This window comes from Lactuca serriola, chromosome 1 (genome assembly GCF_051521515.1).
Source record: "Lactuca serriola cultivar US96UC23 chromosome 1, Lser_US96UC23_V15, whole genome shotgun sequence".
Classification (NCBI taxonomy): Eukaryota; Viridiplantae; Streptophyta; class Magnoliopsida; order Asterales; family Asteraceae; genus Lactuca; species Lactuca serriola.
The window spans coordinates 136,754,477-136,770,032 of NC_136408.1; the positions used below are offsets into that span (position 1 = coordinate 136,754,477).

The window sequence follows — 15,556 nt, forward strand, 5'->3', positions numbered from 1 at the left end:
TGTGAGAAAGGTGGTGGTTAGGCATGAGATGCATGTGTCAGTTGTCTCTGAACGGGATGTTCGGTTTACATATGGACTTCGGAGGAAGATCCATGAGGAACTGGGCACACAGTTACACTTCAGCACTTCATATCACCCTCCATATTGAGTGTGTGCAAGGCTAAAGAGTGTGTTTGGTACATTACTTTTGAAGAACTCAAGGAATCAAGAGCTTGGAATGAGAAGGGGCTTAAAGATCCAACATATATTTGGTGGTGGCAACCATTTGAAGGTAAAAAGCCATTACCTTGATCCTTCTTTGGTTAGATCTCTCCATTCAATAGATTAGGGCCTTCTTAGCCCATTTTGGACCTATCTTTGGAAGATGGGAATCAATTGAATATGTAACTTTAGATTTGAACTCTTCTAGGCCCCTATAGTTATAAAGTGATCGACTTTATTAAGCTTTGGCCTTTCTTCATGCTCTAAACCTATTATCAAGTTTGGTTTTAGCATTTTTAGCCCCTTGAAGCCTTGCATGCACGTAAAGTTGGCAACTTTACGTGGTAACTACACCCTAGGGGACTGAATCTGTAGTTTGGAGCTTTACATTCGACTAAAAAGGGTTGAATAGGTTTAGACTGGCGAAAACTCGATGATTTTCCTTGGACACTTACTGAATTGGATTGAGTTACCCGGCTTTCTGAATGCTGAGTGAACTCGACGAGTTGATGAGACAACTCGGTGAGTTGGCTAGGTTTTTTCCAGGTCTTCTGAACACTGAAGGAACTCGACGAGTTGCTAGATGCACTCGACGAGTTGGGGTCAACATGAACTGTTGATCTTGAATATGGAATTTGACCTTGTCAATGGTTGACCAATTTTGACTTTAAGGGTATTTTTGGTATTGCGGGATTTTGACAAAGTTATCACATGATGGTTGTAGACATTTGAGTTAGAGTTGCAAGTTGGAACTTATCTTATCAGTTCAACATTTCTTGAGAGGTGACTCTTCTCACCATACCTATGGGTCCAAGGCACTAAGGCCGACCCATTACATGATATATGGATTGTTAGTTGATTATGTGATATGTCGATATGATATTTGTATGGGAGTCCCGAGGGGGGGGGGTCCCATGGCAGTAGATTCGGACCATGAGGAGGTTCCTATGGCATTTGGTATAAGTCCTTGGAGGATTTCCACAGCTTCCTAGTATGTTTACATGTTTATCTCGTATGTTATTTGTATGGTTAGTGAAGACCGTGTGGAGGTTTCCACGACAGGTAGCCAAGACCACATGGGGATTCCAGTGGCAGCTAGCAAAGACTTTGTGGGGGGTTCCCATGGAAAATAGTTAAGACCACGTGGAATTTCAAGTGGCACTTGGTATAAGACCTCGGAGGGTTTCCATGGCATCCTTACATGTTTATATGTGTGGCTTATGTATTGTGAATAACTTATAGAGCTAATATGGATTATGTGATTATGTGGATTATGTGGGGTATGCTTTGGGGAACTCACTAAGCATTAACTTACAGTTTTTTGTTTGTTTCATGTACTTCAATACCTAAAGGCAAGGGCCTGACTTGATTGCACATCGTTCACTCTCTCTGGCATTTCATATGGGGACACTTTGATATTTGAAATAAAATGTTGATGTTATGGATTTTGAAAACAATTGCCATTGAGATTTCATGTTTTATGAGAATGTCTTCATTATTTAAAAATGAAATTTTTGTTTGGAAATTTGGGTCATTACAGTCATAGAATACAATCCAATTTCATCATAAATTGCATTATCCCCAAATTAGATTTCTAGGGTTCATGGAGCTTTTTACCAAAATCATCAAATCCATCAATATGATGATTAGATTGAGATTAGAACCATAGAAAGCACTCAAGGGAGGTTAGAAACCAAAAACCTAATCATTGAATCATATAAAAATTGCCATTATGGTTTAACCCACTCATCAAACTCGAATTCAAGGTGAAAAGGATGAGAAATTATACCTTCAGCCACTTGAGTTCTTCACAACTTGCACCAAATGAACTAAAAAGGCTTCAAATCATCCCTTAGGGTTTCTATTGAGCTTGAATAGCCATCTAACCTCTTCTTTTCTTCTCTTTTCATTCTCATTTGGCTGATATGAAGAAGAAGCCTTCTTAATTTCAGATTTGTCACATTTAGTCCTTTAACATTCCTTGTTTTGGCTAAAACCCACCAAACATCAGTATTTATGATTTTAACTTAAGTTTTGACAAAAGAAGTCCTTCCCCATCCATTATTTAAAACTATGACCCCTTTCATTAACCGAGTCAACTTTTTGGTTAACTTACATTGCCAACGTCACACTTTTGGTCCTTTAACTTTTAGAATGTTATTATTTTCACTTCTAGCTTTCTAAACTTCATACCAATAATGATATGATTAATCCTTAATGATTTATTTATATAAATCATTTTTTTCATTTATTACTTTAATAATTTAAGAATCTAGTCTTAAATTTTAAGGTATCACAGTTAATCTCATTATTTACTGATTTTTCAAAACAAATCATCATTTTTCAATCTTAGCAAACATAAGCGTCGTTCATAAAATTATCGCCCATTTTCATCACTACTACCAAGTACCAACATCCAATTTTCTTATAAAAAATTTCCAAATAAAACATAAATAAATATTAAAGATTTAAAATTCACAATTGAATATTTAAACCTAATTTCACTAATAATATAAATAAATAACAAATGAAGAACTAATTGATTAATTTTAGCGTTTCAATTTAAACAAGTAAATTAAACTAAAGTATTAAGGATTAAGGTAATACTTGTTTTTTCGCTAGTGGGATAAAAACTTAGATTTTGAGAGGAGTTAGCAAGTAAGAGAACACGCCAAACTTTTGTAATTTGTGGTCGACTTGCAGTGAAGGAGGGACACGAGAACCCATTCCCCCCCCCCCTCCCCCCCCCCCCCCCCCTTTTGCTATTGAAGTATGTCGTATATGTTTTGACTATCTGATTCACGTAATGATAAACTGGCTAATTGATTCACATAATGAGATATTTATTTGGATTTTTAATTTAGCCAATAGTTGAGCGTTTACTTGGATTTGCACCTAGGTGCACATTAGATCAAAGATATGAAATCCATTTTTTGTTGTAACTTCTAGGGAGACATTGATGCTACTACTACCAACTAACTACATTCGCTACCAGACATTGATTCTATTACTACCAACTAACTACATTCGCTATTGGTAGTAGGTTGTGGTGGATGGTAAGTGGGATAAGGTTAGGGGTTTATAGAGAACAAAGAGACATGATAAAAGAAGTCAAACAATTCTTTTTATAATTGAACTTAAATGAAAAGTTTATGTGTTTTGGTAAAAAGGACTACCAATGCAAGAAAATGAGACATAAGGACTCGTGGTGTATCATTTTTTAAATTTATCCTTAAAGTAAAAATTTCACTAAACTGGAAGGACCACATTTGTAATTTAGTATTCCCTTCTAGAAAAGAAAAAAAAAATCAAAAGAAGCAAAAGTGCAAAACCGTGTTTCTTTTTTCGGAAAGAATCCTGAAAGCCTCCGATCCCAACGCAAAAAAAAAAAAAAAAAAAAAAAAAAAAAAAAAAAAAACTTTTCGTTTTTTGTTTATATTCTTTCGCTGTCTCCCTTCGTTAATCGTCGACTCAACGTCTACCTGCTGACTTACTGCTCAACTTTCTTGGCCTTTGCCTCTGTTCATTTTTCCTCTGTTATTCGTCGCTTCAGGTTTATGTAAACTCTGCTCATCCTTACAAGCTATTTTTGCTTGTCTAAGAATTTCACTTATTAATCACAGATCACATCATAATCAATCGAATTTTCATATACAGGTGATTAAAATTTTGTTTATTTCAGCTACTTTTGTTTAGTTTAAAGCTACAGTTCGGCACGTTCTTGCTTCATGTCCAGAGTGATGAACAAAACATTGCTATCCAAATCTCGAAAATTCCTTCCTTAATCACTTTATATTTTGAGTTCATAAACACAATTTTTACATTTGATTCTTTTTTGAATGATGTTATCTGCTCCTTAATTGTTAGCTAAACACTCAAAATTAACATGCTTCAATAATGGATTATCATAATTCCAGATTGCCTGCAGATCTGTCGAATCAAAATTAGGATTTTGCTCTCTCTGTTTGAAATTAATCTGGATTAGGTTTATGTTTGGAGGTACAGAACTGATAAGAGATTTCTTTGTATATTTAAGACATATGATATGAAATTTGTCCGCTAAGCTGATGTCATTTGTGACTTAAATCATTCATACCTTCCGGTTTCAAATGTTTCAACTTCTTCCATAAGTTCTTCTACTTCTGATACAGAAAACAGTCTTCTAATTTAACTGATAATGCTTCAGTTTTCGCTTTTGGCGATTCCATTTGTAAGGGCATAATATCTTGATTCTTATCAACATGGTAGTCTAAACTAGTTGTTTGAGGAGAACTCTTAGAAGAATTTGAAAATCCTACATCCGGAATGGGATTAGCTGCTGACCTGGCAATCACTTCTTAATTCTTATCTTAAAATGGAAAAAAGAAATGAAGTCCCAAAAATTGTATAAATAAAAACCGTATAGTTGATGTTAAACTTCACTGGAAAAGAAACATTATGAGGGAATTTTCACACCATAATGTAAATGAGTTACATGAGAGAGGAAACTTACCATGACTATCTACATTGCCAATGGAGCCTCTGTTTGACACCTGTCTTGGCAGTATATCTTTTTCCTTTTTTTTTGATAAAGTGGCTTTGTTTCACTTTCACCTACTAAAAGAACCAATAAGTTGATATAGTTAGACAGAGGGCTACATGATCTAACTTTTAGGCTGTGTTTGTCATGCTAGACATACTTTCAAGGGCATTTCAGTTATGAGGATCAAGAGGGCATTTATGTCTTTTTCATACACGAGAGATTGAGAGATCAAAAATTGCAATTTTGTCCCAAGCATTACAATTTGTTCTATCATATCCTATCTTGCATAACAAACGGGGCCTTAAAGCTTTAGCAGACAAAAAGATTTAGAGCACTAGAATCCTCACTCACTATTTTTGATAGTGAGTTCATAATCTTTAGCACACAAGTATTTACGACTTTGTATGTGTAGATTTTGGTTCCTGCAGTGAAGTGCTGAACACTCCTTGTTCAAGACTTTTAGCTGTGCATTTAGTTGTTTTTGGAATGATATTTGGTGTTGATTTGTTTAATATGTAAGTGAACTTCATAGGGATACTTATGTGGGTTTAACAAAACAAAATAGAGATGTTGTACAACAAATGAACAGATTGGTTAGATATTTTCTTGCACCCCCCACAACTAGCCAAAAAAATAAACTCAATTCAGTTATGTGAGCAGCTACTCTTTAAATAACTCACATGGCAATGTAATTTTTTATTTTACATCAATACTTTGGTATTAGCAGATGAGATTTAAGTTGCATATTGTAATCAGTAATTTGCTATTATGCAGAGGCATTTGTACGGGTCCTAAAATTAAAGCACAAGTGAAGAAAGCCGGTGAAACCAAATTTTATAACTAATAACATCTGTAGAAGAGTTTGAGAGCTTATTGAGAAAGGTAAAGGGTCATCAACCCGTAATTTGTTATGGTGGTTCTATCTCAACTTCCAGAAGGATCTTCATCAACTGATGGTTATAGCTCATCAACTCGTGTTCCTACTTCATCAACTCATGGTCGTAGTTCATCAACTTGTGGTCATAGATATGACATATTTTTAAGTTTTAGAGGTGTTGACACTCGTCATAGTTTCACTGATCACCTTCATAAGGCTCTCATTGATGCCAATATCACTACCTTCTTGGATGATGAAGAGATTGAAACAGGGGAAGATCTGAAACCAGAACTAGAGACTGCAATTAAGGCATCTCGGGCTTCTGTTATTGTATTGTCTAAGAATTACGCTTCTTCAACATGGTGTCTGGATGAATTGGTGTTGATCCTTGAGCAGCGTATCACATCCAACCATATTGTCATCCCAATATTTTATCATGTGGAGCCCACCCATGTCAGGAAGCAACAAAGTAGCTTTGGAGATTCAATGGCTAAGCATAAACAGACAATGGACGCAGAGACAAATGCAAATAAAAGAAGTCAATGGGCTCAAAAGATGGAGCGATGGAATAAAGCACTTACACAAGTTGCTGATTTAAAAGGGAATGACGTAAAAGGAAGGTAACCACTTTCTTACCCATATTTCCATAATCCTTCAATTTTCTTTCATTAACACATGAATGTCGGTACCACCTTAAAATCATAGTGTCTTTTGTGATAATTAACTTCTCTTACCTTTAAGAAGTAAAATATTACCTATAACTGGCATGTTTTTTCAAACACACCACAGTGATAGTTATGATGGTCCTGTGTAAATGCAGTGAAGTTAGGTTGCCCATTAGTGAAATCTGGTATCACACTGGCATCTTTTATCTTATTATACATAAATATTTATGACCTTACACATTGGATACTTGTATGGTTAGAACATAGAAGTGTAAGCACACTATGCTTTTAATGTGAAGGACTTGATTAAAATTAATAGCTATGATATAATTAAATCTCCAAATCTGGTTTGTTAGTTTTGTGGTTCATATAAAATCAGATTTCAGGTTAGAGACAGAGTTCATTGAAGAAATTGTGAAGGACATCCACCATAGATTACATGTACCCTTAAGGAGCGTTAAACCACAACTTATTGGGATGAAAGATGATATTAACTTCATCACTTCATGGTTGAAAGACGGATCCTCACATATGGCAGACATACTCACTATTTCAGGTATGGGTGGGATCGGGAAGACATCTTTAGCCAAGCATGTGTATGGGCTATATTCTCATGAATTCCACAAAAGCAGCTGCATTGAAGATATTAGTAGGATATGTGATGGAAAGTTTAAGTTGCTTGATTTACAAGAACAACTGTACAGTGACATTTCAAAAACAAGTTCAATTAAAGTTCATGATGCTTTGGTATATACCTCAAAGATAGAGAATGTTGTAGCTCGTCAAAGCGTGTTTCTTGTTCTTGATGATATTAGTACGATTGATCAGTTGGATGCGTTACTTGGAAGCAAAGGTTTTCACCCTGGAAGCAAAATCATTATAACCACAAAGGACAAGCATTTGACAAAGAGTTGTGCACTATTCAAAACAAACATTGAACCCATGCATAAAGAGCTCGTGCTTCAAGGCTTACATGAGATCAAAGCATGGCAACTTTTGTGTCTCCATGCATTCAAATGCAATTATCCCAAGAAAGGTTACAAAGAGGTGTCATATAAGCTTGTGAAGTATTGTCAAGGACATCCATTGGCTCTTGAAGTATTGGGAAAATCGCTATATGATCGAGATGTAACTTATTGGGAAGGGTGCATAGAAGGGCTAAAGAAAGAAACAGATTCTCATGTAAATAATGTCTTGAGAATGAGCTTTAACTCCTTGCCATCCAAAAATGATAAGGACTTGTTTAAGTATATTGCTTGTTTTTTTGTCGGAAAAGATAGAGATCTTACTGAAACAATATTAAAGGCATGTAATATAAACATAAGATCTGGAATCCCAAATCTCCTCGACCGATTCCTTCTTTCCATTGGACGGAAAAACGAATTGAAGATGCATCAGTTGGTTCAAGAGATGGGAAGATTCGAAGTACATCAAGAATCACTTGATAAGCCATGGAAGCAAAGTCTATTATGGTGTCATGAAGAATCATTCAGAGTGTTGAAACGAAAAAAGGTAAGAGGCCATGTATGCTTTTAGTAGTGTGTATATCAAACATATTTTGTATTGCCTGATTTATTTATTTGCATCATGTTTCTTATTAGGGTAAGGGAAATCTTCTAGGCCTTACCCTTGACATGCACATGCTTGAGAAAGAAAAGTTGGATGTATCATATGAGCTGAAAACAGATGCATTAAGTAACATGGATAATTTGATGCTACTACAACTCAATTATGTGCACATGAACGGGTCTTATGCAAACTTTCCAGAGGAATTAAGAGGCTTGTGTATGCATGGGTCTCGTTTAAAGTCTATACCTTTAGACTTGCCGATGAGGAATTTGGTTGCTCTTGACATGTCGTATAGCAATATTGAAGCTTTTGTCGGCTGTTATAATAATTCACAACGGCTTGAGAAGAGGCAAACGGTAAATTATCTTCATTTATTATTCATGCATCTTGAGTTGATGAAATTTGTTACTCTTATAACTTATTTCCATTTCTACAGTTGGATGAGTCGTGTTTAAAAGAGAAAAGGTTGTTTGGATCATTGAAGATTCTTAATTTAAGTTTCTATAAACAACTCCGTAGTCTTGGTGATTTTGACCAACTTCCTGCACTTGAGAGGTTAATCGTTAGACATTGCATTGGTTTGCTCGAGGTTTGTGAGTCAATTGAGAAATGTGTTGAACTTCTCTTCATTGATCTGAGCTATTGCAAGAAGCTTGAAAAACTTCCAAGAAACATAGGCATGTTGAAGAATGTTAAAACAATGTTGCTAGATGGTTGTAGTCCCCGTGGATCTCGAATCCAGAATAGGGGTATGGATGCACTGGAATTGGGCAAGGCTGACAACATTCACATAAATACAAGAACCTCTTCCTCTGCCTTTGTGGGTGCTATACCAAGTGATTTGAAGTTGTTTACAATTTATTTACCAAGGTCTTTAGTAAGTTTGTCACTCGCATATAGTAATTTGTCCACTAAATCCTTTCCCACGGACTTGAGTTGCCTATCCATGTTAAAGGAATTATATTTAGATGGCAATGCTATAAATTCCATGCCCAGTTGTGTGAGAACCCTTCCTAGGCTTGAGATGCTTAGTATGCAACACTGTAAAAAATTGAAGTCAATTGAGCATCCTCCACGTACACTAAGCAAGTTGCTCTTTCCTGTTGATGAGCGTGTTTTACGCAAAGTCGTTTTTGATCCAAACATGTCCCCACTAGATTTGTTAAGAAGTTCGATGGTTTATTCAGGTTTGTCATATGAAATTGAAGGCATTGTGAAAATCCAACCAATGGTAGGTGTGGAGGAGAAGGTATTACGTAGCTTGGGCTGGAGTAATTTAGACTTCCTTAACGAAAGGCACTTGGGAGCTAATTCTTGGGAATCTGAAACCCAGGTTTATTTTAGTTTATTGTTTGTCTCTATGTGAATATGTATAATATGCTTCTTATGTTGATTAATTAAGGTGGTTGTATTTGGCAGCAGATGTTTTATGAATTTGGAATATTCAGCACAATGTATGAGGCGGAGGAGATGCCGAGTTGGTTTAGGCATAGAAGTGTGGGGCCATCAATATCTTTTACCATCCCACCATCATCTCCAAACAACCTCCTTACAGGACTCAACTTCTGCTCTCTGCACACATTAAAACCTCCTGTTGAGTGGTGGAATTGTTTCCCTTTTACGCCAATGATGACAATTAGTAATATAACAAAGAACCGCATGTGGATATACGAACGTTGCTTTGACAGGGGTATTTTATCTAGAGACTGTTGCGTGTTGTTAAGTCATTGGATGTTTCGGATGAATGAGATGGAAGGTGGTGACCACATTACTATTACTGTTACACTGCCGAATTATCGAGTAGTAAAGGAGTGTGGGGTGAGTCTTGTGTATGAGGATGATGGAGTGAAGAAGGATGAAGAAGAAGATGTGTTGGGTTATTACAAGTCATGGAATCACATAATTGGTGGAGATCTCTCTCCTTTTCAGACAACTACAGGACAATTCATCCTAAGAAACCGGCAGTTTTTTACACGTGGCATTGTATTGTCTCCCTATCATCGAAAATTCGTTCCAGACGGCCCCGACATTCAAGGTAGATGTGATTTTTGTTAAATATATTTTGATTGTCATGTCTTATGTATAATGACCTACCTCACCCATCACCCACTTTCTTTAAATAGATGGACAATGACCCATTTATTTATTAAATCTTTTAAACAAATGGATAATATGACCCAGATCCACTCATTTATTATTGATTTAATTGACCTATAAGATAAGATTTTGATTTTATAAAATATATAAAATAAAATTTGTACTTTTAATTTATAAAATGAATAGACCCAAGCATTGATTCGTCTAGTCTACAGCAGGAGGTCCAGGAAAGCCCATCAAAATAGTTGGGATCAAGTTCAGTCCTTACACTCTTAAGAGAGTTTTATTTTTCTGTTTTGTCTTAATAGAATTCCCTTATGGGTGAAGCACTATCTTTATGTTTGGTTTGGTATGGAGTGCTGGCATCCATTTTACCCTACCTTGAGGAGTATTTCAGCTTTTCATTTTCTAGAAGATTGTTAGCTAAGAAAATTGTAGTAGCAAAAACTACTGGAGAGGCCCTTCCTCTTGAAAGAATGGGAAACCCCTATTATATATATCATTCATTATCGGTTACTTGTTTCTGGTTGTGAATTTCCTGCTTATTCTCTTTACTCTGTGTGGGAGCTTATCAATACAGTCAATTGATTAAGTCTTTCGATATGTTGGATCACATAAATATATCTGGACCCAAAACGACTACTTTGTCCAAGTAGGTTGTTTGTGAACAATGATTAACATATCACTTTTTATCTGTTTTCAGCAAAAAAGGAAGATTGTTGGTTCAGAGCTTTATCCCCAAGGAAGCCTGGCATAATTGGTGGGGCACATGAGGTATACTTTTTGACACCGAAACCCTTTCTCTCATCACTTGAACAAAGGCTTACACAACCAAATATTAGGAATCAAAGTACTCCATTGGTTTGGGGGTGTAACAAAATATGAGGAATTATGACCTTGCAATGAACACTTGAAAATGCCAACATTAAAATTTTGAATCATTTTCTGTTCATACCATGTCTAGACACAATGGGTCAAAATCTTGGATAAAATTCTCACCACTCCTGTACTTGATATGCAGTTGAGTCCAATTCATAGATTCATCATGTTCAGTAGATGTTGTTCTTGAGCAAATTCTATGTTAATAACAAACTATTGCAATTAATTTGGAAAACAATATGAAATAGTTTTAAGCATATTCCTTGATTTTCAGGAATCTTATTGATAGATTCATTCTTAGGATAGAACCAAGCAACATGTTGAGAATGAATAAAATGCTTCAAGAGTTTGGAAAGAGATGTATCACTAGGAATCATTAATTCTATTGTATCAAGAAAATGCAACATAATATTTACACTTCCAACTAACTATCTGTTTTCGTAGCATTTTGTATTATATCTTGTGTACTTACATAACTTTTAAAAATTTCTTATTTTTTCCTTTATTTGTAGGGTGAGGGGGAATCTTCAAGGTGTCATCCTTCACATGAAAAGGATTGAGAAAAAGAGGCTACATGGCATGAATAGAAGATGAATGCATTCCGCAAATGGGTAACATAATGCAATTGCAACTCAATTGTGTAACTCGGAGTTATATCCTACTTTTCCGGAAGTGTATACTAACTAGCCTGTATTGCAAAATTATACACATTTCAAATTGTATGGTATTTCCCAATGACTCTTTTAAGCATAGTTGTTAAAATTAAACACTTCTCAAATTGTGTGCTGTTTCCTGATCATAATTTGAACTGAATTTTTGGTCTCAATCATTGGCTTATCAACAGTGTCCAACGTGTATGGGCTCAAAATCTCAAATCCTTTATAGGATTCTATAAATCAGCTACAGTCTCCACTCCTTCAAGATTCCCCTGTTGTACTTGTCCGATTGAAGGCAGCTCACTCATACTACTAATAACACCTTTCAAATTCCCCTGAAGCATCCCATTGAGGTTAAACCTCCTGATGAAACTTGAAACTTCCTCTTTCCCATTGAATTAATTAGCCATGGAAACTAACACAGATTGTATCCCTAGAATAAACCTAACGCCCCTAACCTCTGTCATGTACAGCAGCCATCAGCTACCATCATTTGACCTAAAACAGCTAGATTTGGTTGGGATAAATTTCAAAAACGAATAATAGTTTTTTTTAATATTTATATATTTAGAATGGCGAAGAAATAAAATTAAAACTGGAAGGGTACAGAGACGATTGAAATAGAAAACAGTAATAGCCAACCTAATTTGAATACAACACAAAAACCAAAACTAATGAAGCAACACTAATTAAATGATGAGAGTAGATGCAATGCAACAGTTGAACAAGGAGGAGATGTACAAAACGCAGCAGCAATTAGCCAAAGCTAGTTACTGGAGACAATAAACCACTTAAAGCAACTGGAGAATGAAAAACAATGAAAGCGACCCTATTTGAAAACTCTGAATAGCATTCAGTGCACCACCACTTTAAAGTAATAATATCCACACCACTAGTAATCCCCAAGAAATATTAAGAGCACCTGAAAAAGCAACCTAAAACTACAATAGAACTTGCACCAAAAACTTGAAGCAGCTCCAATAAACTACATGTGTCAAACAACGCCAAATGACAGCTCCAATAACTTTTTCACTCTTGCAATACTCTCAAGTCTCAACATAGAAAACATTTGAACCTCTCATTCCTAAAACCTGTACATAACATTAACAAGTTACAATATGTTCAAATAATTTTTTTTTGGAATTTTTTTTATGAAATAGACATCAAAGAACATCTACACCCTTCTTTTCTATTACTATAAATACAAGAAAACAAGGTCTTACATCGGTGTTTTAACATCTAATTAGCTATGTTGATATGGGCTACAAAGATTTGATATTACATAATGTTTTTGTCAACATACCAATCAAAACCATGTTTGTTTTGATGACTTCCAAAACCACAACCCTTGAAGATGGATTTAAGAAAAATAATAGCCATGGATGCACATTCTAAAATATAGATTTGGATTTTTTTTGCAAGTACGGGTTGTGGGGTTTAACTTCGATTTCATATTAATTTGTTTTTGTCCTGAACTTCTTATAAAATTTAATGAACCAAAATGAATATGAAGATGATTTTCATACCATAATCGATTTATTGGTTTTAATTTTCTTTTGAGTTTTCATATATTTTATGATTTAGTAAATGTTGAATGGACATTTAAAACGAGCTTAAGTTTTCAAATTTTACATCTAGTTTCTATTTTGTGATTTTGCATAAGAGAATAAGACTCTTTTGGATTATCCTTTTGTATTTTCTAGCAATCTTATTCTCTAAAAAATAGCAAAATATAAAGGAGTATGGTAGTGGGTGCTGGTGTTGTAGTAGGCTGACGCGGACCCCAAAAGTTTTAGTTAGGGTAGCACCAAAAAAATTCTTGATTATATATATATATATATATATATATATATATATATATATATATATATATATATTACATTTTAAAGTTAACATCTTTGTGTAATCATTTTTTAAAACAATTCATCATTTTTCAATCTTAACAAACATATGCGTCACTCGTTAAATCATCGCCCACTTTCATCACTACTACGAAGTACCAACATTCAATTTTCTTATAGAGTAAATTACATGAGTTGTCCCTCATACAGGTGCCAAAAGACACGTTCGGTCCCTATTTTTAAAAATTAACTCGGATCGTCCCTCGTTAGTTTAAAACTTACACGCTTCATCCATTTGGGCATAAAAAGACTATTTTGCCCTTATTTATTTATTTCTTATTTTCTTTTGTTTTATATTTATCATTTTTAGATTTAAAGAAAGAAAAAAAAAAGAAATTTGATAATCCCCACCCCCTCCCCCTTCCCCTTCCCCATCCCCAAATTCTTTCAACTTTCGATTCCTTTTTTTCACCCACTCTACACAGAAATACCACCTACCTCCATTATACCATGATGTTAAGGAAACTCCAAATCAGTGAACCAAAACCAGACCCCAAACTACCATCCCATATCATCGTTCTCCCCTCTGCCTTAAGAACATCGATGGCCCATCGCCACCTTCCCTGCCCTATTGTCGCCTTCCTTGGTGCTAATGTGGCCTAGGTTTTTCCGATTTACCAGACGTCGTGTGTGTGTGTGTGTGTGAAATAGAGGATGTGTGTATGGAGCTTCTGTGGCTGCCATTATGTAACATCCCAAAAATACGACCTGAAAATTTCATTTTTAATATATATAAAAGATCATAAAACTGAGTATTTCATAATAAAACCATACGTGGCGTATCTCAAACTATAACAAAATACTACGAGAAAACCGTGTCACCACTGTATTAAAACATATCTAAGTAAAACTAAATCAACTCCCAGGACAAAAACTGAAATTGTGGTGTGTGCGATGCCATCATCCCGAGCTCTTCCCTTTGCTTGCGGAAGTACCTGAAACCAAAACTGAAACCGTAAGCATGAAGCTTAGTGAGCTCCTCCCCCAAATTACCACATAACATAAAATAACAAATAAAGCACATACTGGGTCTTGCCCACTGCATCAGACCGAAGTCCGGAACTAACTGCATCGGACCGAAGTCCGGAACTAACTGCATCGGACCGAAGTCCGGAACTCACTGCATCGGACCGAAGTCCGGAACTGACTGCATCGGACCGAAGTCCGGAACTGTCTGAACATAGCATAACATAAACACGTATCTACTAACATAGCACATATATAGCATTGGACCTATGTACGGGGCACATAACACATAAACATGCCTGAGTCACAAAGACATCAAGCACCCTGAACTACTGCTTCGGACCGAAATCCGGAACTAGCTACTAACTAAACGGGCCGGCATTGTGTCCGTAGACCCGTTCCTACTAGTAGGAAACTCACCTCGAGAACTGGTTGCTGAGTGTATGGCTCTGGAAGCTATCTTCTGCTGCTCCGGCGTCTCCCCGGCTACAATTCCATAAACACACTCAGTCAAATACTGATAACTGCATTGGGGTAAAATGACTCTTTTACCCTTGGTCAAGTCAACTCTCCTGGTCCAAGTCAATCAACAGTTGACCTGACTCGCCGAGTTGGTCCGCCAACTCGCCGAGTCCCTACTCATACTTCTCAAACTTCACTCGCTGCTACTCGTCGAGTGTGGCATCAACTCGACGAGTTGCCTTTCGATCCTAGAAGTCAGGCTATCTGCATCCGACTCGCCGAGTCGGATGAACAACTCGACGAGTTGTTCTTGAGCTAAGAAGATTGTCTTGGACTCGCCGAGTTGTATGAACAACACGTCGAGTTCCTCCATTACTGAGTCTGACCTCTAGCTCACTGAGTCCACTCTACCACTCACTGATCTCCACTCGACACCACTCAAAAAGGGGAAACTCGGTGACTCGCGACTCGACTCGCCGAGTCGCATGCATGCAGCTTCTAAAAACTTGATTCTGCTTGAATCCAGCGCATATAACTTATAGATCTGGGCTCCCTAAGCTCGATTAACACGTAAAGATTCTATCTTTACGTGCCCATAAGCATCCATGAGGATTAAAAGGCTCAAAAGCATAATAAAGGCTAGATCTAGGGTTCTCATGCAAAGCAACTTAGAAAAAGGCAATAGATCAGGGCTCTACCACCCCTAAGAGAACAGATCTAAGGATATATCAACCTATCACGGCATCCATATAACTAATAGG

General features: G+C 36.2%; 1 protein-coding gene across 2 annotated transcripts; it reads left to right on the forward strand.

Annotated features, from left to right (window-relative positions):
* Positions 1-3,654: 3,654 nt before the first annotated feature.
* LOC145099027 (disease resistance protein RML1A-like) lies at positions 3,655-11,636 on the forward strand. 2 transcript variants are annotated; one of them, XM_079036615.1, is made up of 8 exons: positions 3,655-3,754; positions 5,498-6,220; positions 6,652-7,777; positions 7,867-8,190; positions 8,271-9,167; positions 9,254-9,869; positions 10,635-10,705; positions 11,323-11,636. In XM_079036615.1, the coding sequence occupies exons 2-8, from the start codon at positions 5,634-5,636 to the stop codon at positions 11,368-11,370; spliced, it is 3,669 nt and encodes a 1,222-aa protein (XP_078892741.1). In that variant the 5' UTR covers positions 3,655-3,754; positions 5,498-5,633; the 3' UTR covers positions 11,371-11,636. The 2 variants fall into 2 exon arrangements, with proteins under 2 accessions (XP_078892741.1, XP_078892746.1); XM_079036620.1 differs by having other exon boundaries at positions 3,655-6,220; positions 9,257-9,869.
* The last annotated feature ends 3,920 nt before the right edge of the window (positions 11,637-15,556 follow it).

Excerpts from the sequence above, each read along its gene's own strand:
- LOC145099027 (XM_079036615.1), top strand. The coding sequence starts at position 5,634 with ATGGTGGTTCTATCTCAACTTCCAGAAGGATCTTCATCAACTGATGGT. Across the intron at positions 8,191-8,270 it reads GGCTTGAGAAGAGGCAAACG|TTGGATGAGTCGTGTTTAAA; the intron begins GTAAATTATCTT and ends CCATTTCTACAG. Across the intron at positions 9,870-10,634 it reads AGACGGCCCCGACATTCAAG|CAAAAAAGGAAGATTGTTGG; the intron begins GTAGATGTGATT and ends ATCTGTTTTCAG.